Source organism: Phallusia mammillata, chromosome 8 (genome assembly GCF_965637545.1).
Source record: "Phallusia mammillata chromosome 8, kaPhaMamm4.hap1.1, whole genome shotgun sequence".
Classification (NCBI taxonomy): domain Eukaryota; kingdom Metazoa; phylum Chordata; class Ascidiacea; order Phlebobranchia; family Ascidiidae; genus Phallusia; species Phallusia mammillata.
The window spans coordinates 17,140,766-17,166,171 of record NC_137259.1 but is presented as its reverse complement, the minus strand read 5'-3'; the positions used below and the strand labels follow the sequence as shown (position 1 = coordinate 17,166,171).

At 35.9% G+C, this 25,406-nt stretch overlaps 3 protein-coding genes across 3 annotated transcripts; 2 read left to right on the top strand and 1 right to left on the bottom strand.

Moving 5' to 3' along the window:
* Positions 1 to 377: 377 nt before the first annotated feature.
* LOC145204242 (choline transporter-like protein 2) lies at positions 378 to 23,320 on the bottom strand. Its single transcript, XM_080076731.1, has 21 exons — positions 23,241 to 23,320; positions 22,907 to 22,972; positions 22,106 to 22,156; positions 14,715 to 14,837; positions 14,077 to 14,167; positions 12,929 to 13,013; positions 12,271 to 12,477; positions 11,722 to 11,880; positions 11,231 to 11,364; positions 10,865 to 11,006; positions 10,427 to 10,529; positions 10,018 to 10,117; positions 9,225 to 9,405; positions 8,327 to 8,406; positions 7,740 to 7,837; positions 7,393 to 7,480; positions 6,733 to 6,931; positions 3,505 to 3,622; positions 3,083 to 3,201; positions 2,635 to 2,719; positions 378 to 2,087 (listed from the first exon to the last, which is right to left on the bottom strand). Exons 3-21 carry the CDS (start codon positions 22,152 to 22,154, stop codon positions 1,975 to 1,977), a joined length of 2,274 nt encoding a protein of 757 aa, XP_079932857.1. The 5' UTR covers positions 22,155 to 22,156; positions 22,907 to 22,972; positions 23,241 to 23,320; the 3' UTR covers positions 378 to 1,974.
* On the top strand, positions 17,352 to 19,214 carry LOC145204243 (uncharacterized). Its single transcript, XM_080076732.1, has one exon. It carries the CDS (start codon positions 17,794 to 17,796, stop codon positions 19,054 to 19,056), a length of 1,263 nt encoding a protein of 420 aa, XP_079932858.1. The 5' UTR covers positions 17,352 to 17,793; the 3' UTR covers positions 19,057 to 19,214.
* Positions 23,321 to 23,786: 466 nt separating the features above from the next.
* LOC145203847 (eukaryotic translation initiation factor 6) lies at positions 23,787 to 24,979 on the top strand. The gene is made up of 2 exons (XM_080076175.1): positions 23,787 to 23,878; positions 23,954 to 24,979. Exon 2 carries the CDS (start codon positions 24,007 to 24,009, stop codon positions 24,745 to 24,747), a length of 741 nt encoding a protein of 246 aa, XP_079932301.1. The 5' UTR covers positions 23,787 to 23,878; positions 23,954 to 24,006; the 3' UTR covers positions 24,748 to 24,979.
* Positions 24,980 to 25,406: the final 427 nt, after the last annotated feature.

Here is a 25,406-nt window from a genome sequence, read left to right as displayed (position 1 = left end):
GGGTTTATTTATTGTTCTAAGTTTAGCACCATTGATAACCTGTATGTGTATTTGCCTAATTTGAGCCACTTAAACTTTTCCACTTGCTGTGTGGTTTGTTTAATTTTTTTGAACGTTTAAAATAGGTGACAAATGATAATTAGGTTTGCATAATTCAGTCAACCAAGAACGAAATTAAAGCAGAATTTTTCATGACATACTTTGAAGAACCTTAAAGTTGAGTAAAGTAAATGACAAATTTGACACAGTTTAATAATATTTGATTGTGCGCAATAATGTTGTAGCCTATATTGTTTGGTAAAATTCCATGACGTCATGATCAATTTCTGTTCGTCAAAACTGCCATGATCTGTTGTCGTATACATCACTTGCAGCAGTTTTGCATTTCTAATAAACATCTTTATTGAAGCGAACGTCACAAACAAACAAAATCACGTCATAAACAGGTGTTTTCACACCGATTCAGTGGCCCTCGGTCGTTAGTCGTCAGTCCATTAAAATACAAAATAAAAAAACTTTAGGTTAATTTTCTACTAACACGGCGTATCAAAATTTTACTGGTCATGTAAACCGTATATTCTGGAAGTTCTTTCCATCACACTTTCCAAAATATGTAAGTTTGAACTTTCGTGAAACATCGGATCAGAGGAACGTAATATACACTTGCAAATGAAATTCAACCAAAATCAACAAACACGTTTTTTTTTCGACCAAAAAAAACTACTTGAAGCAATATTCAAAAACTAAATCAAATGTACACGATCTTTGATTGGCTAGTATAAAATCGAAAAAGGAAAAATCAAGTCGCAATATATGTGTATGCACATGAAAAAAATGTCAGATGAAAACATTTAGTACAAGAAAATATAAAATGTTCAAGTTCACAATGTTAAAAACTAAATGTTCGGTCATGGTTTCAAAAATTTTGAGTGAAAATTATACTTGAGATAATGTGTATGATTAAACTATGATGTAGATATTGTGATGAAGAAAATGGCTTGCACCACCAAATTTAAATTTGAAGATTTTAATTGAAATTTGAATAACTGATTTTACACTTTTATTAGTAGGTCTTTTATGCATACTGTTTTCATTAATTTTTTTTGAATCTTTCTGCTTGTTCGTAGATACTGACGATGCTGTAATAGCGAAATATATATATCTTTAAAACCAAAGGGTGAACGACTAAGTGGTTTTTCGGAACTTACATCTATTGAATAACTGAAGTTGAAATATTTACTTGGTTGTTACAATGGCTGTGGCTTTGCATTTTAGGGTTATCAGTCTCATTAAAGGGTTGTTGGTTTAGAAAGTTTGATAATATTTGATTTGTACTGGACGCTTTTATGTGATTCATACTATCATTATATGTTTAACAACATATGTTAGATAATCTACATTTAACTATACATTTAAAAGAACCTTTGCACGATTGAAAAAAAATGACACAAAAAAGTAAATATACACAACGGGATGTTAAATATACAAAAAAGTAGCGCTAGAAGGAAAATCCACTACAAGGCAACGTTGTGGTGAAAGTGATTCGCCAAAATCGAGGTTTAAAGATGTTATATCCGCAAATGAAGAAGATATCGGCACTCATAAAACACAGTGATTCTATAACACGTCTTATGATCAGTGAGTTTTAGTATTTTTCCTGGTGAAAGTTACTGTATTTGTTCTGCAATATTTATCGAAGTAGGCTACCATGACACCTATTATTGGTGAAACGAACCCAAAGGAATTTTGTAAGCGCTTGGTTTTCAAGTTTAGGCTACAACTTTTTGGTTTTAAAAACACTTGAAATTGTTTTTGGAAAATTAATTTGTGTTTTTCGTTAGAAATTAGTGCAGTACATGTTGCAATGATAAACTACGAAAAAAGTAACGAAAAAATGCAATTCTACGCGACAAATAAGTAACTAAATTGCAATCAAAGTCATTCACAAGTAAGGCAATAAAAACGAGACACCCTTTAAGAATCGCTATCCTTTCGCTTTTTGTTTTTCTTGCCCAACACCTTCATTAACCCCTTGCTCATGTAGTAGGGTTTCTGTTCACTTCCGTCATTTCGCTCCAAATCCTCCACTGTATAAGTTACAATAACGGTTAGATACCTGGGACGGTATAAGCCCTAATGTAGTTTGCCATGAGACCAAAAACCGCATGTTGACACGTGGTTCAATGGACAGAAATTTACTCTATGCAAAAGTTATATAATTTGCAGACTTATAAAAGTGCTGATGTTGAAACTGCTCGCGTTGGAGCGATGGATTGTAATAAAAAAAGTATAATCGGGGCTCAAAATTATTTATGGCATATATTTTTATCTGCGGTATCGTGAGGTGTTTAGTATATCCCGTATGATTTGTGGACAACTTGTCAGCAATTAGAAAAGGCGTAAAACAAATGTTTATTATAATCAAGGTTTCATTTAACTCTATACAGGCGAAATCCAAGAAAAAAGTATCAATGAACTGAAATGTGCAGTTTATGTTCACAGAAATGGTGACGAAGATTATTACCTTAGCCGGAGTTACACCTTAGGCCTGATTTACGGGCAAAAACGGTTTGATATGTCACAAATAAATTACTTTAAAAGCAACGTTTTGACAAAATATTATACTGTACTTACAGAAACATAGGAAGATTGTGTCCACTGCCATACCAAAAGTGTTAAAAAATCCTGCAGCTACAAAGTAAGCGGATACTCCGATTATCTGAAAAGCAGGAAAAACGTTAATCACCAATATGAGGTTTCTGCGATTTGGGGCTAAAGTAGGATTAGCTTTCCAGGGTAAACGATATAGGTACTACAGAAATATTTGTTCTGAATGGAAGTTTTTTACCCATGAAAACACACGTATTGGACGTAAAGATTTCACTTAAAAACACGTTTGCAATGCTTTGCTTCCATGTCAATTGAAAGTGTCTGCTAAGGTTTTGCTTGCAACCTTGACCGTATTTTGTTTATTTATTTTGTGCAGTGTTTCTAAGCTTGTTTTACATAAATATAGGTAAGTGCACTGCTCTATAGCTTTTTAACGTATCAACAATTCAATCCAAACCTATGCAAAACTCACAATAATAGGCATCCAGTAGTAGTTCAAGTTTGGTGCACTGAAAGACAAAACTTCGGAAAATTTGTTGGTAAAAAATGCCCAGGACAGAGCTCCCATTCCCACGGTAACAATCAGTTTTCCTGGAAGAAAATTAATCGATAAGAATAAAATTTGAAACGTTGCGTAACATGAAAATGCGAAGGTCGGTGTTCATTACAAAAGGTTGACATTTTTAAAAAGGACAACTTACATGATATTGACACACTAAATGACATTTCCAAACCTTTATATGGCTACAGGCATGGTGTACTATCACACTTTAAGACGTCATAGAAGCCTTTTTTTTTACCACAAAATTTGATTTTTTTCAATGGATCGAATTTATTTAGTTTTGATTTTATTGTGGTTGGAAAATGAAATAAAATACGACGCATGCGACTTACCGACAAACAGGATAAAATCTGTGACCTTGTCAACGACAGCGACTCTCAAAATATTTCGCATGAGAAGTTTGAAGGCGTTCTTTGCCGAAACGCAGAAGTTTTTGCCGTAAACTGCAACCTATAGAAAAAAACATGAAAAAATTTTCAACTTTGTTATTCTATTTGAATAAGGATAGGATTACGTCACTAAGCAAAATATGAGTGCACTAGTTGGGTTGTAGTTTTTTATGAAGGAAGGAATCTCAAGAGTGCAAAGAAACTTATGGTAAAACCTAAATAAGCGCATTTTCGACGATGCAAAAACGACAACACAAGTTTTTTTTTGTCCACAAGCCTAATGGACGTTAAAAGAAAATCAGAAGTTGACTAAATACACAAACTATACAAAGTACCACGTTTTCTCAAAAGCCCAAACATTTGTTTTCGACCTTCACCAAAGTGCATTTACCTTTACATGCACTTAAAATTGCCGCGGAACTCGACAAGAGATAGCGATCCACTAAAGTAGTTCAGGCTTGTTTGTCGAAAAGATGGGCGACGATTTGGATGAAGACAAGATACACCAAGGGCGAAACACAAGTCTGGCGAGATGGTCAACCGATAATGCATGGTGTTATCAGTTCTCTAGTCTACACAGTTAAGCCTTCCAAGAACTGCAAGCCATAACGTGTTATCGATGTGATCTGGGCAGCGCTGAGACCAAATTTCTCATACTCTGGGAGCAGAATCAGATGGAGATGTTTAATCGCGGAGGGGTGTTCTGCGTAGGTTTGTGTGCTGTGATGCGTTTGACTATCAGGATACACATCAAAGGCCAATAGACACCATTACAAATTGATGTGAACTTAAGGATTACATAGCAGAACGTCACTTTTTGTTATTATGTAGCAAAACAATGGGGCAGCCAAAAACGACAATTTTTTGCTTGAAAATGTATTAGACAATTGTTTATGAACATTATGTTACATGCAGTTGTCCATGGTTCTGAATAAAAAAATACTGCTTATTGTAAACATAACAGGTGCTCAAACTTATGTATTGATTGCACCAAAATGGCAAGTTCGTCGAAAAGGTCTATGTTTGTCTCGTTATAATACACCGTATAACCAGACCGATAACGGAACGAAAAAAAAGGAGTCAGTGGCGGGTCGTGTTCGTGATAGATCTGCTCTATAAAAAGCTCAAGACCCAAACAGGCATAAACACATTCCAGGCAAGATGGCAATCTGAGTCTTGAGCGTGTTTCGCCAAACTCCCGTTCCGCGGCACTACGCAACGAACAAACACGAGTTACTCACAGATCATGTACAGATACGGTTGGATTAAGAGCTTTATAAATACTAATAAAAAAATAAGTGCTCGGCATAAGCGGTGTTGAACCAGGAGTAAAGACGGTTTGTATGGGCGGTTCGATTTGCATATATTTCTGCACCGTGTAGTTTCAAAGAAGACGGAGTCTCATTAAGTTTATGTTGTGTAAATATACCGTCAACCCGCAGTGTATTTTGGCTTGCGAGGCTACCGTGAACGCGAAAGTTGAGGTTGCCTACTGCCTCTTGCGCCATTAAGCAGCTTATGATAACATTTTTCAAGCACCAACTTTTAGGTACACAGTAAGGGCAAACGTTTTCCCCAAAAATAAGGGATTTTAATTGACATAACGCTACAATAAAAAGATATTTTCCACCCTTGGAAAGCTTCAATTAAACGTTGTACTTTTTTCCTTATTTAAATCTAACACTTTTTTACGTAAAAGCCGCATATACCTACATTACACACACTGTTTAATATTCTTTTGCGTTTGCAGATTCGCTTTAATTGCTTGTTCTAACTTTAGCAAGGGACGTTAAATGCTTTGCGTGTTTTTGATCTGTGTACGTGCATCTCTCTCAGGAAGGCTTCTTGCAAGAGCAGCCAGAAACCGTTGTTTGGTAAACAACAAGGTTACTTGCACTAACATCTGATTACGCGGAACAATGCTTGTTGCCGCAACATGAGGTTTTTCCGCGAAGAGTTCGACCGTTAAAATGGGTCGAAATTAACAAGCCAAAATTCCTCTACCTTCGCTTGCTGCCGACACGCCCATTAAACACCCCCCAGTGAGTGTTAAAAGATGCAAAGATTTTTTTCTGTGCCGGTCTCGTTGATGGATTGCAGGTCATCACGTGATTACAGGCTTGTCCTTTGACGTGACATGTACATGTACATGATTAAGTGAGGTATGTTGTCAAATATAAATCGCTATTAACGGGCCAGCCTGAGCTGAACAACCGATTCTACCACCAGATTGCATATAGTTAGTGAAGTATTGCTGATGTACAGTTATAGAAAGTAATCGTTTAGTTATGGAATAAGTATATTTCTGTAAGCCGTGTTATAGATTTGTGCACAATTTTATTTTCATTTTTACCGCAAAACATTGAAAATTTTTAAATGTTTACGTTGTGTCAGCATGTTGTCTCTCAAAATATGAAACTATTTGACAAAGCGCTCTGGAAAAAATGTGCACGCACCACTGAATAAGCCGCTGAGTTTGCGTTATTTCAGAGAACTGAAACGAACCAAAAATAGAAAAAAAGCTGAATCTCAGGTAAAAAACATCAATTTTGTGGCAAGGGGGCTTTGAGGCTCAATGGGGGATTTGCCAAGCGTAAAAGGAATGCGTCCTGCCGGGTCATATGGAACATTCGAAACTGTTGCTATCAATGACTAGCCTGTTTTGCATCTGTCAAGCTTACAAAACAAAGATGTCTCGGTTTAGTAAATCGACCAAAGTTTTATAACTGTTCTAAACAAAAGTTCCAAGTTAAAAATGTGATTTAAATAATAGGGGGGGTGGGGGAGTTTTCAAGAAACCAGCCATATATTTGTAAAAAAACGAAACGTTTATTTCAACAAACGTTACATGTCACTCTCAAATCTGAGATGACATATGAATTGTCGAAACGTTTATTAACTTACAAATATATTAACGTAACTGTTTCTTTTCAGAATCTTGAAACCGTGAATTGTGTATCTTAGGGAAATGGGCTTTAACTTGTGGTTGTGCTTTACATTTGAACGTAATTAATCTACAGAAATCCCACTTGACAAAAACCAAAATCAGTCCATTTCTCACTCCACATATCTTTCGCCACTATGGGGCATTTTCATGCTTATCTTCTACATAACCACAAGTACTGTACTCCCAGCCAGTTTAGTGAGTCAGAAAACCTCAGACAGACTAACCATGATGTAAGCGTTTCTGTTCAGGAACTTAAGAAATTTTTCCAGACACCAAAAACAACATTTGAGGCACTTGAGAACGAACTTGGCCACTTTGTTTTCGGTTCCCTTCAGTTTGTGATCAGCATACTCCAAAAGAATTCGAATCATTTGCACGATGGCAATAATGAGAGCTCCAAACGCCAAAGATCCAGTATGGTATCTGGATAATATTCAACGTTTAAATGGATGTGCCAAAATAATTTAAAAAAATATTTTAACGCTGAGATTATTATTTGCAAAGTTAGGCCTGTTTTGTTTATTCTGTATCTATGCCTATCTACGGTAAAAAAAACAACCCCTAATATAGTAATTGCAGATACAGAGCAGTTTTAAATGGTATTTTTTCGTTGAGGCTATTATTTGTAGAGTGACTTGGGCTGTTTGCTTATTTCATGTTTTTGTCTATCTATGCTAAAATGAGAAACACAATCAAAATTATGTATATACTGTGTATCATACGTCAACGAATGCTATTTATGTAGACATTTATCTATCTTGCGTTGATCTATGTTAAATGTGCTTTTCCATATACACGAATGTTAAGCTATCTATTTAGGACTTATAGCCAAACAAGTCAGTCCAAGCAAAAGGCTGATGGCTTTACACAAAACAGTGTTTTACCTTAGAGCTCTTCCAAAGCTTGTGTAGAGCGGAAGATAAGGAATGTCAGCTGGTTTTTTGAAAGCCCAGTAGTAGGAGGCAAAAGCACCTGAAAAGTTTGAAGCACTTATTAAACATGATTCACCTTTTAATAGCAATTTAATTCGATAACTGGTAGTTGCTAGAGGCTAGATTACTTATAACCTTTTGTAAATTCACAGTGAAACTGGACATCACCAAAAATTTTTTTTTTGAACTTTTTGAATTGAACTCTGCATCGCCACCAAGTGGATGTAATATTACTTTTATCAATGCAGTAAAAATTGGAATGAGAAAATGTGGCGTTTTCGGATCACAAACCAATTTACCTGCGAGGGAACATTGCCCAAGTGCCAGAACCCAGTTCATTATCCAGAGCATCCCGAAAGCTTCGATTACTTGAAGCCAAATCACATTCTGGTGGAAACTGAAACGAAATCCAAACATTTTACTAACTTGAAAAACAATTCAGATTGTTTTATTCAAATTTCGACAACACAATACTTTAACAAAATTTTAATAAATCTGTACTTTACAAAGGCAACACTTCACCAAAACGGTGGCTTTTCTACATATTACAAAATTCTTTTTTATAGATCCCTTTTAATGATTTACCATATACAGCAGTGATTATCAACCTTTTTTATTGACAGGGCCAAATGGTAGCTTTTTTAGTGTGTAAGGAGCTCAGAAAATCACTAAAGATTATAACCTTGAAAGCTAAAATAGCAATCTTTGGTGATTTTTTTAGGTCTGGTGTGAGCCGCAAAATAAGTAGTTGGGAGCCGCATGCGGCCCTGAGAGTCGCGGTTGAGAATCACCGATATACACTATAGACCATATGATATGTTAACCTATTGTTTTTCCAAGCAAGGGGAGCCTTAGTTATGCACAACGTATTTTTTTTACAACTTACAGGGAGGTTCCACCATAGTTAAGGAAGACACACTTGATCGAATCGTTCAGATAATATTGATGAGTAGAGTTGGCCCATTCCTGCATGAAAAAAAGAGTTAATTGCAATTTATACAAGCCAAAGTAAAATCAAACAATTAAGCGTAACATGTCAAAAAACGATAACTTTAGTAATAGATCAAAACCATCAACAGCATGTCTTAAACTGACGATCACTGTTTGCCTTTTGAACTTTAATACAGTAAAACCGAAAGACTGTAAACCGACTGATTCTGTTTAAACCAAGGATTTACAGTCTTTCGGTTTTACTGTATTAAATGTCAAAAAACAGAACTTTGTTTAACCTACTGCAATGCAATATACCATATGAACCGTTAAATGTTTTTAAATGTTCCAGAGCCACATGTGGTACGTTTTATAAAGTCTTAATAGGAAAATGAATGACAACACTTGTATTCATTCGTGTTTCCTGAGCATAACATGGGCTCGTATAACAAGACTCAGAAAATGGAACACAAGCGTATATTGACTTATATTTTCCCGGTAAAACGGTCAGGACAAAATATAATCAACACCAAAAATGCCAATGCTCTGTTAAGTGCTAGAGATATTAACGTGAGAACTCAGATCACTAAAAGTTTGATAGATGACATAAAGAGCACAGTTGTTTCAGCTTAAAGAACAAAGTTTTACGTTAGTTATATTGTTATGTTCATTATGAAACTTCACCCCACCCAAATAGCCCGAACCGCCAGCATTTTCAATCAGTTTTGCTTTTAAATACTCCGTACTGCTCTTTGCGCCACCCATCGGCATTTCGCAAACTTTTTTTGAATTGAGCTCTCACGTTGGAAGCTTCAACAAGTGATGTGAGGTAAAAAAACACACCATAGACTCACCAGAACGTTGCAGGTTGTTCCCTCTAAACCTGATACGTTAGTTTGATCGCTCACAACGTATTGCGGATCCCCGGTTGAGGCCAGGAAGAGGGCTGTTGCCGCCCAAAAGGAGACAACAATAAGAACTAAGAGGAATGTGACAAGTGGGTAAAACAGTGTAGAGATCATGTAACCAATCGCCCTGTTAAAAAAATAGGAAAAAATATATAAGTGGACTGGTCGGAAAAATAGATAAAATCAACTGTAGAAGAGTTCCCCATATTACAAAAACTGCAGTGCATGCTTACAAAAATAGATGAACAGCTGGGATCAGCCCTGAAGCGTCGATGCAGACCAGCGATCATGGCACACTGGTATAGGCTTACAGTTTATCCTTACAGTTTTTCTTATAACACCAGTAAAAGGCCAAATTATAGAGCGAACAGTTCAAGTAGGCGATTCTTAACATTTCACCCTATTACTGATAACTGACAGAAGTTAAGCGATTTGAAATAATTGTCGTAAAATATACAACAAACTACAATTAAACTACAAGTTTTTTAACACATCGGGTGCTTTTTTATGTATGTTATGTAATAAATATTCTAAACCGTATTTTAACTTTTACTAGGGCTGAAAGAGCCATTGTTTCGACATTTCATCCTTGGTTAAAAACCCTTGTTCTGTGCGTTTTCAAGGCACAAAAAAGTGTGCTACAAATATCTACCCGGGGTGGGGCCCGAAACAGCGCAATGGACAAAACAATTTTTAGGACTTTTTACCAGCCGGGGCCACCGATTTCTGAGTTACCCACTTGCTTGCTTGTCGGATGACTTGAATTGCAATCTGGATTCTTTTGCGAAGAAAGAGAACAACCAAAATGATGATGAGATCAATCACCCCAAGTATAATAGCTGTAAATTAAACAGTAAATTAGTTTAAATTTACGGTTACTTCGTTAACTATTAAATTGAGAAGTGATTTACCAACATCTATGTTTTGCGACAAAGTCTCAAAATAATGTTTTTGTAGCTTTAAAAAAGCTTTACTAGCTAACATTTCATTGACGGGCATTATTACCATAAGATTTAAGATACCTGGTACGTGGGGTAAAAAGTTGGCAAAATCAATGGTAGTTACAACAAAAATTGGGTAAAAAATCACTTCGGTCACCAAGACGGCAGGGCGTTTAAATGCCATGAAAAATCGAGCCTTTCTCTTACCGAATGCCAGCCAGGTGTCAGTTAGACTGAGATATGTGTCCAAGTTGGTCGTCAAGCCAACGTTAACGAGCGATTGGTTAGCGCCAGGAACAGTCAACAAACGCTGTCAAAAAACAAAACGTTTTTTTTCTAGATATTATTTTTCGGTGTCCTTGGTATTTAAATATATGTTACACATGAGTTATAGTCAGTGGTTGGATTCAGCCAGTTCGCACCGGTTATATAGAACCATCTCACGAAATTTTATGAGATCAGCGAACCGGTTAGCATTGCTGGTTACTGTCAATGGACTTTTTGTAACAGAACCCGCTGAAGATATCACTTTTTTTAATAGAACCGGCTGACAAAAAAGTTGAATCCCACCACTGGTTATAGCGATAGTTGATCACCAATGTTTTTTTACCAAAACATATGAACGAATTCTTTTTAGATACTTACAACGTATTCATCAGCGCAATACCAAGTTCCAAATGTAAGAGCGGCGATAATTCCAATCAACGTTACCCAAACCATGATTCCAGCCACCCATCGCATAATAACGATCCACAGGAATGCCACTACAGCTGAAATACCAATCAGTCTACAAAAAGATAAATCGTTGTTAGATGATTTGATAGCGTACAAAGCAATACAAGGTTAACTATGCGTTGATCTTATCAATAACTATGAGACCTGTACACAAACCATAAAAATTGAAGGAGTGAACCGCCTATATTAAAGGCGCAATACCGAATCAAAACAAAATGCTTGAAAATGTGCGATTTCAATGCGTGTCATGAAACAGAAAAGACACAGGAAACTTACGCGAGAAGCCAGTACCAAGAGCTTGTAACATCGGCAAAGATTTTGTCTGCAATTTGACGAGCTTCCAAATATAGCTTGATGCCAACGGTACCTAGGTCTACTGTTGTCCCATTGATAGTGTTGTTGTTTGCATCCTGCAAAAAAAAACAAGCAACTTTACTGAAATGTAAATGACACTAACCTTTATTGAAATGTAAATGAATTAATGTTTTTGAGAAAATTTAATGTGCTTGGTCCTACGTAGGCAGAAACTCATGGGTCCCACACATGCAAAGTTAAAAACAATGCATTTCAAGAGATAGCCATCAGTCATTTTGGTGTTGTAAAATACAGTGATCAGTACTGGGCTTAAATAATCATGCTATTAAAACTATGCAAATCTGATTTAATTCATACATTGTTTGAAAAAAAGAAAAAACATGTAAAATCAGGATGGACGTGTCAGATGAATGCCTGGATGTTCGGATGTACATATCAATGCTTTGTCTTACCACTATAGGCACAGAAACCGTAAGACCGTCTTGATCTGTTAACGTTGCCAGCTCGTTCGCAGCGTCCTTAACGATTGTGGGAATGCACCGGCCGACCACAGGCGTCATTGGCATGTAGTAGGGAGCACATTTACCAGCCAACACAGCTTCATGTGGTTTCTGCAAATGTTTCGTATCTGTTTAGTGCGGACCTATAGCAACCGTTTAGTTTCATCTTTCAATATTCAGATACTTCAAAATACACCCTTTGAATTTTAATCCTTAAAGTTGTAAAAAACAAGTTGTCATGTAGTCTTCGATAACTGGCCACTAGTCCAGTGGTGGGATCCGGTTCGCACCGGTTCTATAGAACTGTCTCACGAAATTCTATGAGATCAGCGAACCGCTTAGCATTACTGGTTACTGTCAATGGAGTTTTTGTAACAGAACCGGCTGAAAAAAAAAAAATGAATCCCACAACTGCATCGGTCTAGCTGATCACATAACTTTACCTTGCTAAGTTTGCTATCACAAGCATTAAACAATTTGTATTAGGTGTTTTGAACTCACAATGTTATTGTTTACGAATTCGTTTCTGACGTTGAAGCCATATGTACAAATGTATTTGCTCCAATCCAAGAAAAAATTCGTCTCTGCTTGCACAGCTGCTCCTTCTCGGCTAGTATTAGCAAGATTGGCAGCCAGTATTCCTGCCTCAATCTTGGGTATGTCCAGAATGTAAGTCCATGTATCGTTCGGGCAACTTTGAACGCAAATCTACAATGAATGGTTGCATACGTTAAAAGCGTAAATCCGTCAATTTATCAGACGGCGTATATTTTGCATTTTAATAAAAAAAACTTTTGTTCTCTTGTGATTAGAACATAGTATCATGCAGTAACATAGATATTATACAGCCCTTATTTTTTTTTCTTATTTATTATTTTTTTAGTTTATGTATTGATTGATTTTCTGTTCATGACTGATAGTGGAATGCTTTTTTGATGAACATGGTCTTTTGCAATGTAATATTTACAGGTTAATTAAAGAATTTTGAACGTTTTAGCTGATTTAACCCCAAAAAACATAAGTAGTAGTTAAGGATACGAAATGACAACACCCTTCAACCCCTCGAAAAAAAAACTTTTACAAAAAAACAATCTTAAACTGCTTAGATATATTTGCTTCAACTGCTTTGAATGTGGATTACACAACAATGTGCTATTACCTGTGTCGTTGCACATTGGAACTCTATGAGTGAAGCTGGATTCCCACATTGTGTTATGTCGAAGTAGAAGAGGTTTTGCTTTTGTCTTTATAAGAACAATATAGGTTAAAGTGTTGGTGTTGAATTACAACAAAACTTATGTTTATCGCAATGCTAGTAATATGCATTATTGGCCTATGTAAAGACGTTTTTGAGGTGAAAACCCGCTAATACTGATTAGGCTATAGGATTTAGACTCAGTGTAAAATGTACATGCGCATTTAACACAATATTATGTAGGAGTTTATTTAGGGTCTAAAAATGGCACACAAGTTTAGAAAACCATATACTTGGGTTAAAAATCACGAATTAGTGACCATTCCTTAACTACATTACCGACAGTTTCTGTCAAAAGTACCCTAATTGCGACTGAAAAAATTAAAAGGTGAAAAGTTTTTGAGTTTAAAATCGAAGCACAAAATAGGTTATTTAAGACATGGCGTTGTGAACGTTCGTTAAAGAGCTTTTTTAAAACTTTCGCTTCAGCGAAAAGTTGTTTTAGTATTGTGTTTTGACGAGACCAAGCTCTCCCAGTGTTTTATCCTTTCAGCAAACAACTTAACAAAAGAGTTAGGGAGGGTTTTCCCAACGCGTCGAGTCACGACGACTTGAAATACAAAAATAAACGGAGAGGCCAAACCCTGTTTTGCTTGGGTAGAGACGGCCCAATCCACTTAAAAACTTCATATTTTAATTTTATGTTGAGATGCATGAATGTTGTATTTTGGTCTAGCCGTAGTTTAAAAAAATACCGACTCCCTACTGGTATTGTTGACCTTTACAGCACTGCAAATGAACATTTTTTGGATTTTTCGAAAAATGCAATTCGAAAATTATTTTGAATGTTTGATCGAAATGTTTACTGGCTTAGTTGAACAATTTTATTTCGCAACAAAAATATTTTCTTAAGCTTAATTTTCAATCTTACACCTAAGCTACCGACAGATAATAAAGCCCACCTATATAAAACGTAAATAAATCTGTGTTTTTTACAGAACGAAACTTTTTAAATCGGATGGGCCCAAATCCCTTCCTTTGTGCATTAAAACATATTAGCGGTGGGCCATAAGACCTTACATAGAGCAAGAATTGAGCAACCTTGGACCTACTGTAAATTCAGGTCGGTGTAATCAACCCCACAGATTCTTCCTTGGTTGTCAGTGGGGTACAGCAACATGATCGGGTCGCCATTGAGCCAGGCTAAAAATAAAAACAACGTTGTCACCATGGGAAAATATTTCACCGAAAGTGGAAAGGGTTAGGCCCAAGCCTCTTAGATAAACTCTTAGTATAGTTTCGTAGTCGCCAAATCTCGTTTCTGAGTTCGTAACAGGGTTTAAAAGAGCGAGAATAACCAAAGGTGCTGGTTGAAATGTCAAACATATCTCATAAACATGTGTCGTCTTGTAACTACATTTTCCATTTAAAGTCACACATTTTTCACAATGCTTTCAAAAACGTGTGTGTATACAGCACTATAACCAGTGGTGGAATTCAGCCGGTTCGCACCGGTTCTATAGAACCGCCTTACGAAATTTTATGAGATCAGCGAACTGGTTAGCATTACTGGTTACTGCCAAAGGACTTTTTGTAAAAGAACCGGCTGAAAAATATGACTTTTGTGATAGAACCGGCTGACAAAAAATTGAAATCCAACCACTGACGATAACAACAAAAACATATATTCTATCAGGTTTGGGCATTTTCGGAAAATAAATTTATTTTAAGTTAGATTATTCCAACCCACCAAATATTCCGATGACAATGTATCCGAGTATGAAGACAAAGAACAGCAGGCAGCACAAGATATCCGTGCACGACCTGTTTTTCATAGGACCCTTGAAATCCGGGTCGAACTCTCTCGCCTTTCCTAAAACACAAAAATATCATTCGTAAAAAAACGGTAGTTCGTTGGTAGCGTTTCTATCTTACACAAAATGCTTTTAAGAATTGATAACACTACTTAAAAAGATTTTGCTAAATAAAAACAATCATCTTAGAATAATTAGGTTGTACATGGAATTACATGTGATTTAATATTTCTATGATTGACATGAGAACGAGAAACGGTGCCATGACAAATTTGTCATTTTAGTGACGCATGTCTAAAACGCTAACGGTACCATTTTACCAACAATACACGAAATGAATTGCTCAAATAACACATAATTTATCCAGTTTTTGTCACAATTTTATGTTTTTTTTTTCATATTTTGAGTGGTCTGCCAACAGCTTTGGAAATCGAAACTTCGAAAGTTAGTTTATTAAACATTGATATCATATTGTATTCCCAAAGAGCGTTCAATATATATTATCAAATTTTAACATGGTGCAACCGAATTGGTTTAACATGTGAAGCAGCCATATGTGCCTGTTGTTGTTTAATCGTATTTTGAAATCACGTGATTGGAAAGCACTGTCACGTGATGGGCGTGAATCGTAAAACATGTTTATTCGAAAACAACGCATACAATATTAAACGCGTAATATATTGAAATATTTTGATATTACAAACAGCCAAAGCCAAAGGATAGCCGTATATTTTTATGGCAGTATATATAAAACTACCTAATAGGGTTCTTGGTACCTACATACAAACTTTCAGGGGTAGAAAATTTTCCAGGCCCTTCGCACGTAGGCAGAGAGCTATTTCCATCGACAGACGAGTAAACAGGGGGACAAGGGAGAGACAAAGAAAAACGTATTTGCCAAAAAATTTATTGTGCTGTTGAGCCGTAAAGCTTTTGTTCAAGGACAAAGCACCAGGATTTTACTGCCTGTGTGACGTATTTTACCTGAGCTCGATTTTCCGCAGCACCCTCCCATAATGAAGGTTCAGTAAACAATACAAAAGTTTCAGAGTGAAAGTATTCAACAATGTTCACCTTCACCTACAAGCTAAAGTACATGCAACCAACGGAAATAATGTTAATTATACTAGTTACACCTGTTCATTTGTAACGTACAGCTCTGATTTTTACTCAAAGTGCGACCGCATAATATACCTGCTGTTATAAACTTACAAACAGTTTTAACTGCGTCATAACAAATCTTGTCACATATTTTAGATAACAATTAAAATACTGTCATATATCTTAGATAACAATTCCAATTTAGTGAAATATTTTGCAAATATATTCGTCCTGTAATAGATTTTTAAAATCACTGCCACAAAGCTAGTTAAAACTTCATTTTGAGCAAGTCATATCTCTCGGCCAGCTAAGAAAACAGTTCTGTTCGGGCATGGATGAATGACAAATTATTCAGGCAGTAATAATGATGATACACGACGGCATAGCTCACTACAAAGGCGCTGCGTATCGAATTTTGTTACTAGAACATAATACCTGGGTGCCAGAAACAAAAGTCGGCAGTACACCAATGTAAACAGCAACAAGAAAAAAGTCTTACAAGTCACTTTCTCAATCAGAGTTCTTCGAATTTACAAAGAATAGGGATACAGCAACAACGAATATGACTTTGAACACTTTGTTAAATAAAAACAAGTCAAACGCAGTTTTACAACACATGTATGTATAAGGCTGATCAAAACTTGCAGTATTTCCGCCTAACTTTATAATATTTTGTACTTTTTGTTTGGCAAACCGTTTTTGGCTAAAAAGCTTGCAGTTGCGGTTACAACTTTCACACTGCTAATGTCTGAAACAAAAAACAATATATCCAAACGTATATATTTTTGCCATGAGCCTACAAGCCAACAAACGAATTATAACTCAATTACACGTACAGTCCAATGCTTTCTGGAGAGAAGCCTACCACTTATAGGCCGAACTGACCTAATCGCTTAATGGAGACTCGCACTACGAAACGTTTTACCTGGCTTCACATGAGCACACAACTAAAAACGGAATTTCAGGTTCGGAATACATTAACGCCTTCAGAAGAAACCGTATTTCATAACATTACCTAGGACTGACATGATATACATCCTGTACTTGTCAGGCTAACGCGACAAAATACATGTATTGACAAGTGTGAGATGATTACTGAGTACAATTGTCACACACGAAATCATGTTGTAGTGAATAGGTAGGTCTATTTATAGGCTCTGCGTATGTAACGTTCTAAACGCTTTTTCATCACGCCGAAACAATAGAAAACATAAAACAACACACGCAACTTATGTAGCAATTATAAGAATATTTTTGTGAATAATTATTGAAAAAAGTGGGAAGCATTTGCTTTTTTAAACCTGCTTTATAAAGAGTTTATTTTTTTAGGTACTTTCTCGTCACGCATGTTTGAACACGTTCACGCTTCAGTGCGTCAGCCGACAAGTGCTGAAAAACAGGAACTAGTTTAAGTTTGATAACAGCTAAGGTTTAGATTGTGTTTGTGCACGCTTTTTAGATTTGGGCACAGCAGATTAGTACAGCGTTGAATTTGAGATATTGTGTACTACGCAAACTAAATTGGCTATTTTGTTTTAGAAGATTAACAAGGAATTTTAAAATGTACCTGTCCAGTAAACTGAAAATTATAAATGCTGCAGCATTTCTTCCAGTGAAATACAACGAAGTTTAATGTGGCAATAAACTTTAGCACTGCGTTTATATTTTTGTTAAATGTTAGATAATGTGGTCAGTTTAAACTGAATAATTTGTGTGCTGTTTTGTAGTTTTAACACATTTTGATAAATGCAATCTGTTAATTTAGAGTAGCGACAGTGTTAACATAAATGTTTTCACTGATGTATTAGTGAACAAAAAGTAACTACATTTACTTTTGATTCATAGTGCTTAGTGTACTGTAATTCCTGTTCAAAAACACATTTCAAAGTGTTGGTGTGCTTCAACGGCATTATAATGTCTGAAACAACCAGTTACTACAGAATGTATGAAAAGCCCCTGCATGGCCACTTGTATGACTACTTAGATTACCGGAAAAAGGACAACTTCAAAACTGACAACATTCTGGATGGACTTGAGGATTTTGACCCCAAAGTGCAGCCATTTAGGTCTAACTTGGACACTGTTACTATAATGGCTCTTGAACAGGATGCATATGCCTTTATGAGCATATTCGACACTTATTGCGAGAATTACGCTGATGAAAGGCGGGATGTAAAAACCATAGATACACGTGACGTATACGGCCGAACTGCACTTCAGTGGATAATTGGTGCACGTTACTTCAAAGGATTTACCCGCCTGCTTGAAAAAAAGGTGGACGTTAACTATGGCACACTTTTGGAAGGTTTTACGCCACTGATGGTTGCTTGCAGACAAGGAGGTGATATACGTTTTGTAAAGGAACTAATTACACATGGGGCAGATATTCACAAAAAGGCCCATTCAGGAGCCACTGCTTTTCACATTGCGACAGCAAGTGGCAGCAGAGACTGCATGCGCTTACTGGTTATGAATGGGGCAGACCCTAAAGCTATGGTAAATGGCAAGCACTCTCTTGACCTTGCAAAAGATGACAAGACAAGAAAAGTAGTACACACATGTATGCGATCTTGTATAATTCGGGAAGAGAAAGAAAATGCAGTGTGTGCCTTCTGCGAACAACCATCAAAAGAGCTTAGGCGATGTGGGGAATGTTATGTTGTGTTTTACTGCACGCAGGCTTGCCAAATAAAGCATTGGATTCAACACAGAAAAACTTGTGCAAGTAACATGATTGCCAAAATTGATGAGGGTACCAATAAATCAGATTCCAAAGGCAGTGAGGACCCTGCCCCAAAACAAGTTGACATTCAAAGCCATGACAAAAAAACATTTTTTGTGGAGGCCTATGCTTGTTTTTCCAAAATAAACAACACTCCTACTGAATTCATAAAAGTCATTAATCCATTAAAGAAAATTACAGCAAGGATTGTCCCTGATGGCGATGAAGATGTGGACTTCAAGGCCTTGCTTAATTATGTAGTGACCAATGGGGAGGGTAATAGACAGAGTGTATACTTCTGGGCCAAGTTTGCTAACGAAGCAAAGACTGAGCTGCTGGTGTACCATGGAAATAAGTTGCCGAGATATGATGCAGAGGACACACCAGACCACAAAAAGGAAAGAAAGGAACAACAGAAAAAGAAAATTCGATCCAGTTCACTTCTAACAATATAATTTACTGTACAGCCGATTTGTGTCTTTTTGCACTATGTTTTCTGTTTTTTGATTCGTGACAAACAAAACTTCAAATAATCTTTTTTTTATTGATTTTGTACTGTGCTTCTTTGCCATTATCAATTCATTAAAAAAATGATTGGTGTGCAAACATATAATGGTCTGGTTTGTCTACAAAAGGGTTTTTGAAAAGGAAAAGTACCAAAGGGTAAAGTGATACTGGATTTTAAAGGATAAGCATGACAGTCTCAGTTAAACAAATAAACATCTACGTAGGCAATTGCAAAGCCTAAACTACCAAAGCAAGTCTGTTTATACAATTGGGCGAATAAAAATCATTGCAAAAGAAATTTATTGGTGGTTTAACTGTGCATTTTTTTTTGTTTAAAAGGTGTAAGTTTGAAATGAATTATTTTAGTTAGTGGATTTTACAGCAAAACGTAAAAACAAAACCACCAAGATGACTGAGTAGTTAACACAACCACCTTGTTTAGAAAGGGGTTCTAATATCATCTCAAACAACTATGTTTACCTGAGCAAGAAAATTAAGTAACATCACTCTAACCAAGTAGAACCAGTTGGGTAAATTAAATTTAAGTCACCAACTTGAAAAACTTGAAGGGTAGCTTAGCACATTTTTCCAATGCACATGTTTATTGTGCATTGGGACCCATATTAACCAATGTATTCATAACCCCTCAGGCAAGAGAACACAATCATTCAACAGACTTGCAATAAAACAGGCAGCTCAACGACCTACTTACTGAGAGCTTAACGCATTCAAGCACTGGCCGTCCACAGATAAAAATCCAACCTCAAATGTAACATATTTTGTCGGAAAAGTGAATGTCTCTAAACACGCGAGTTTAACGATGAATGTCTCTAAACAAGCAAGTTTAACGAGTTCTGTCGTATTTACGTATCTGGTGTTGTTTCCATAATACTGCCGTTTTACTGTATTTCGAACAAACTAAATAGTAGGCCTACACGTAATAACGTAGAGTGATTTCGGTTTTAGGCAACGCAATTGTACTGTATACAGTTTAAGTCTATATAAACGTAATTACATCACACGGAAATACATGCATGTAAGTATGTTTTAAAACTTGCCCCCTTCTTGTATAACACAAACAAAAAAGATTTAGGATTGCTCTAATTACAGCAAGTGGGAGTAAAAGTAGAAGCTATTGATTGTAGCCATACCACGAGGACATGAAGGCCTGGCATTTCCCGGATATATGCCCACGTTCAGACAGACGCCCAAGTGTTGCAAGAACTTTGCCCTGTACAGAACTTGGCTTGGCAAAACACGTTCGAAACAACAAGTCTGCTTTGTAAACTTTGGTAAATAATTCCACAAAAATATTACACCGCTCAATAGAGGTTACTTTTTCGAATTAAAAACAAACCGTTATACTTAAAAAAAGTCAGCATAAGCATGCATTTGTTTTGGGAGTATTAGACGCGAAACTACAACAAAAAGCATTTTCGAATATAATTCCACAAAAATATTACATCGGACAAAGAGGTTGCTGTTTTGAATTAAAACAAATTCGATTAATTTAATTTCAAAAAGGTCAACATGTTCTTGTGTCCGTTTTGACATTTTTATCAAATCTTTCGAAAAGAAATAACCTCTACTTGACTTGGTCTGTCAAACGCTTGTTTTATAACTTGAATTTATGGATTGATATGATTCACGTGTTTAATGGCGCTTCATTTTTCAAATGAGGCAAAATAGAACCTTACGCATTTCCTGTATATGCTAAGCGTATTGGGACGTTTACGGGAAGCTGAACACAGGCAGGCACTAAGACCAGTATACACTTGTTTTCACAGTCATTCTACATACGCAAATGAAATACGAGTCACCTATTTTCACAAATCACTATGGACGAGATAGGAACACAAATGACGCACTGCGTTAACGGTACAACTGCCTACTTATCGTGGTGAGGTCCTATGACGCTTTTCAAACTCGCCAAGCTGTTTTTATTGCGTTAGGTGACGTGACTGGCTAATTTGGGTCCACTATATTATGGTAAACGGGGTCGTGTATATCATTACAATGGTAAATACTCGTGTAATTCTAATGGCTATGTTATACATAACACGCATTGTTATCCATTGTGAAACAGAAAGGTATGCTTTATGCTTCAGCAGTTGCTATTGTTACAATTTTACAAGGTGTTTTGTTTTTAAAAAAACACTTACTTTCTTTGCAAAACCCATTTAAATGTTGATTAGAAGTATTAAATGAGGATATGCAGTTTCCTATACCAGGTATTGCTTTCATGTTATTTGACCTCAAATGACAAACAGACTTCATCATTGTTCAAACAAACTCTCTTTTGAATGGAGGTAGTAAAGGGGTTTATGACGTTGTTCTCTGACAACGGCACACAACACCGCAGAACAATATTTGATCATAGCTTTTCAATGAAGAGATAAGTGCACTTCTCACAAGTGAGGACTGGCTTCTAGTTTGTTTTGCTATTTTTGAACTAAAAGATTTGAGCACACACAACTTTGCTAAACCCCAAAACTTTTTATTAAAGTTTTTTAGCTTGCTTAAAATGTCATGTAAACTAAGTGTGTGTTTTTAAATTGTATTTTGTTCACATACATTTATTTTCAAATTGTATATCGTTCACATACATATTTTTTAAATTGTATATTGTTCACATAAATAATTTTTTCAAATTGATTATTGTTCATGTACATATTTTTGCTTTTTAATTTGAAATGTCATAAAAACCAATGTTTTCAAATTGTATATTGTTTGCATAAATATTAACTCAACCATCCTTTGTAGATATTTTTGTGAGGAAATGAAACATATCCTGTTCAAATTACTGAGCAATACAGTGATTCTTTAATATTTAATTCAAAAACACACTATTATTTCAACAATCACATGTAAAAAATCAGTGATCATTAAATATTTACATGAACATATCAACACAGGTTTACATTAGGTAAGGTATAATAAATTATGTAAAGGTTTTAAGCTCTGTTTAAGCTTGTAATGTTTTGAAACTGTACTCACCATATTTTCCATCTTCAGATGAATCTCCATCATCTCCACAACACCCCATGTCTAAAAGATAACAAATACTACATTTGATTGTTTGATACATTTCTGCACATTTATCACACACACATATATAGGTCAAGTCGGTTGGACAATTACAAGCACCGACTAATTCATATTGTTATTAATAACACCAAAAAAGTCTGGGACGATGAATTTTTAAAACATTCAAGAAAGGGTTTGGAAAATAATTTAAGGTCCTAACCAATGCGTCCCTTTAAGCTGTGTACTACTTTGGCATACCACGCAAACCTCCATTCTCAACACATAAGAAGGTATATTTTACACCTAAAGTGGTGTGTGCCTACAACATATACTTCTAAGTAACTTATAGTGGTTTTAAGTTTACTAATTGTTTTTATTTCAAGACGCATTGAAAACACAGGAATGGTGTTACCAACATAATTACAGTTTGCTAAATCCAAAAAAACAGCAAATCAAACCTACATCTGACTATTTATTTGAAGTTTTGCATAAATGAAGTCCATTAAACCAAGGTTAAACCAGATTCAGTTACTCATCTATGTCTAATTTAGACAAAACTTAAGAAACCAATGATTTGTATTTTGGTAAGGCTTTGACTAACCAACATTCGAAAAAGACCAATTTTTTGGTCTAAACCAAACGGGTCAGGATTAACTAACGTTTTCTGTACAATCACTTGCAATGGTTGCATTAAACCCGGCAATGCACAATATAACAAAATAATTTTGATACAAAAAGTTATCTTCACATGTTTAAACAAAAACAACTTACCAAAAGTTTCGTACTATCAGAAACAGGTGAAAGTCAAGTTCAAAAAACGTTTTCTAAAATAGTTTTCTGCCAAAACATAACCACAAAACAGGTTTAACAGTTTGGCATGGACTTAGAAACACGAAAAAAGTTAGAGAAAACATACATCAATTCTAACAGTGCAAAATACAACTAACTAAACTGCCAATGCTTAAAAATTGTATTTCATATAACTTCCTTTAGTCAAACTGGAAGACAATTTTCTATTTTACGTAGGGCAGGTACAAAATATAAAAGAATAATTACTTTTCTAGCCAATTAATTTACTCGCTTTTGTTTCGACAGACTCACTTACTGGATATACCTCTGCGCCAGGCTGTAAAGAGCGTACATGAGATAACGGCTTGTGACTCACAAGTGCACAGCACAAGAGGCTTGGGCGTGCTTTTGTTTTGTGTTTGCGTAGCTTCACTCAAGCGTAACATTAACAGCTGAAATCACTAAACTGAAACGAAGCAAATACCGGTCAAAATGAAAATGTTTCTATGTTTATTGACTGCTTATTGAAAATAAATTTAAAAGACAACATTTCGAGGCGAAGCCGTTTGAAGTTCAATATTCTTTCCTGCAATTAACAATACCAAATATATATATTTGCGTTGTTTATTTACTCTTCTGGCCTAAATACATGAAATGTTTTTCATGGGTCTAAAGTAAGTTATTGTTGTTTGTTGCATTTGAAATTTAATCCAAAATTTCAGCAATAATTTTTGCACGAAGAATTAAAACACGATTTTACAAATATATATTTGGAACGTAAAATTCGTTTTTTAAACATAAAAAGTGCAGTCTTTTTTAAATCGGATCGTTGTGAAAATAAACGCACGTTGATATTTCTTGAAGTTGTGCAATTTTATTCATAAACTTGTTTGTACATGATCTTTGCAAGAAGTTGTGCAATTGGTGGTTTGATGTAAAGTTAAAAAGGTCCAGGTGAATATAAACTTTAAATAATTATCAGGTAAGCATTTGTATGACTTGTTTTTTAACCTAAATCTATTTCTGCAGCTGCAGGGTGTAAGCGTGTTTTGCAAACGAATAGTACATACAAAGTAGCAAAAATGGCTGTTCGCGTACAGTTTGAAAACAACAATGAAATTGGAGTATTTTCCAAGCTCACTAACGCCTATTGCCTTGTCGCCATTGGTGGTTCAGAAAATTTCTACAGTGTTTTTGAGTCTGAACTTGGTGATACAATTCCAGTAGTGCATGCCTCAATAGGTGGATGTCGGATTATAGGCCGAATGTGCGTTGGAAATCGGCACGGTTTGCTCGTACCCAGCTCAACAACTGACCAAGAACTGCAGCATATTCGTAATTGTTTGCCTGATGAGGTAAAATTGCAAAGGGTGGAGGAACGTTTGTCTGCTCTTGGTAACGTTGTGGCTTGCAACGATTATGTTGCACTTGTGCATCCAGACCTCGACAGAGAAACTGAAGAAATGTTAGCCGACAGTCTAAAAGTGGAAGTCTTTCGCCAAACTGTCACTGATCAAGTTTTAGTTGGGAGTTATTGTTGCTTCAGTAACCAAGGAGGTTTAGTTCATCCTAAAACTAGTGTTGAAGATCAGGACGAACTCTCTTCCCTTCTGCAGGTGCCTCTTGTTGCTGGCACTATAAATCGCGGAAGTGAAGTCATTGGTGCTGGAATGGTGGTAAATGACTGGTGTGCATTTTGCGGTTTGGATACAACCAGCACAGAACTATCGGTAGTTGAAAGCGTTTTCAAACTTGGGGACAATCACACTGCCGCCGCGGTACAAACCAAAATGAGAGATTCATTAATTGACAGCATGGTGTAACAAAGAGGTGGTTTGTTGTTTTGTATCAAAGTTTCATGATGTTGCGATTCTTTTTATAATCTGCTGCAGCATGCAAAACATACTGCCAAAATATTTTTGCCTTGTTGCATTTTGTCTGTTTGGTCTACTCTACCTTAAGTGAGCCCCACAAGTAGATACTAATTCATCAAAATATTTACAAAAGGTAAAAATGTTGCTGGATTGTTGCAAATAAACACTTTACAATTTGCAAGGTATTGTATTTTGTATTACAAAGCAAATTAAAAAGATAATGTATTTAATATTGTACAAAACAACAGGAAAAAAGTGCATTGGTTTAAGATAAACAAAACAGCTGAGGGATTATTTTTGTGTGTTGTGTTAAATTAAAATTGCTATTTGTGTAACAGAAATTTTTTTGTAACTATTTGAACTGCAGTTTAAAAAAAAACTTTGGTCTAATCTGTGCTCTATTGCAGTGCTTTTCAACCGGGTGTATTGTACACCCCAGGGTGTACCATAATTTTTAAAGGGTGTACCACTTTGATGGGGTGTACTGGGGTGTACCAGATACAAAATATAATATACCCATGACTAGGTATCACAATAGGCAGGTTTCAGTTTAACAGACTGACTGGAGTGTACAATATATGGCACAACATGCATATCAATTAGTGTAC

What these genes read in the sequence shown, in the direction of transcription:
- LOC145204243 (XM_080076732.1), top strand. Translation starts at nt 17,794, where the DNA reads ATGTCTGAAACAACCAGTTACTACAGAATGTATGAAAAGCCCCTGCAT.
- LOC145204242 (XM_080076731.1), bottom strand. Translation starts at nt 22,154, where the DNA reads ATGGGGTGTTGTGGAGATGATGGAGATTCATCTGAAGATGGAAAATAT. An exon ending in CGGTTTCTGTGCCTATAGTG is followed by an intron (nt 11,365 to 11,721) that starts GTAAGACAAAGC and finishes TTTTTTTTGCAG; the next exon opens with GATGCAAACAACAACACTAT. An exon ending in ACAGAAACGCTTACATCATG is followed by an intron (nt 3,623 to 6,732) that starts GTTAGTCTGTCT and finishes TTTTTTCTATAG; the next exon opens with GTTGCAGTTTACGGCAAAAA.
- LOC145203847 (XM_080076175.1), top strand. Translation starts at nt 24,007, where the DNA reads ATGGCTGTTCGCGTACAGTTTGAAAACAACAATGAAATTGGAGTATTT.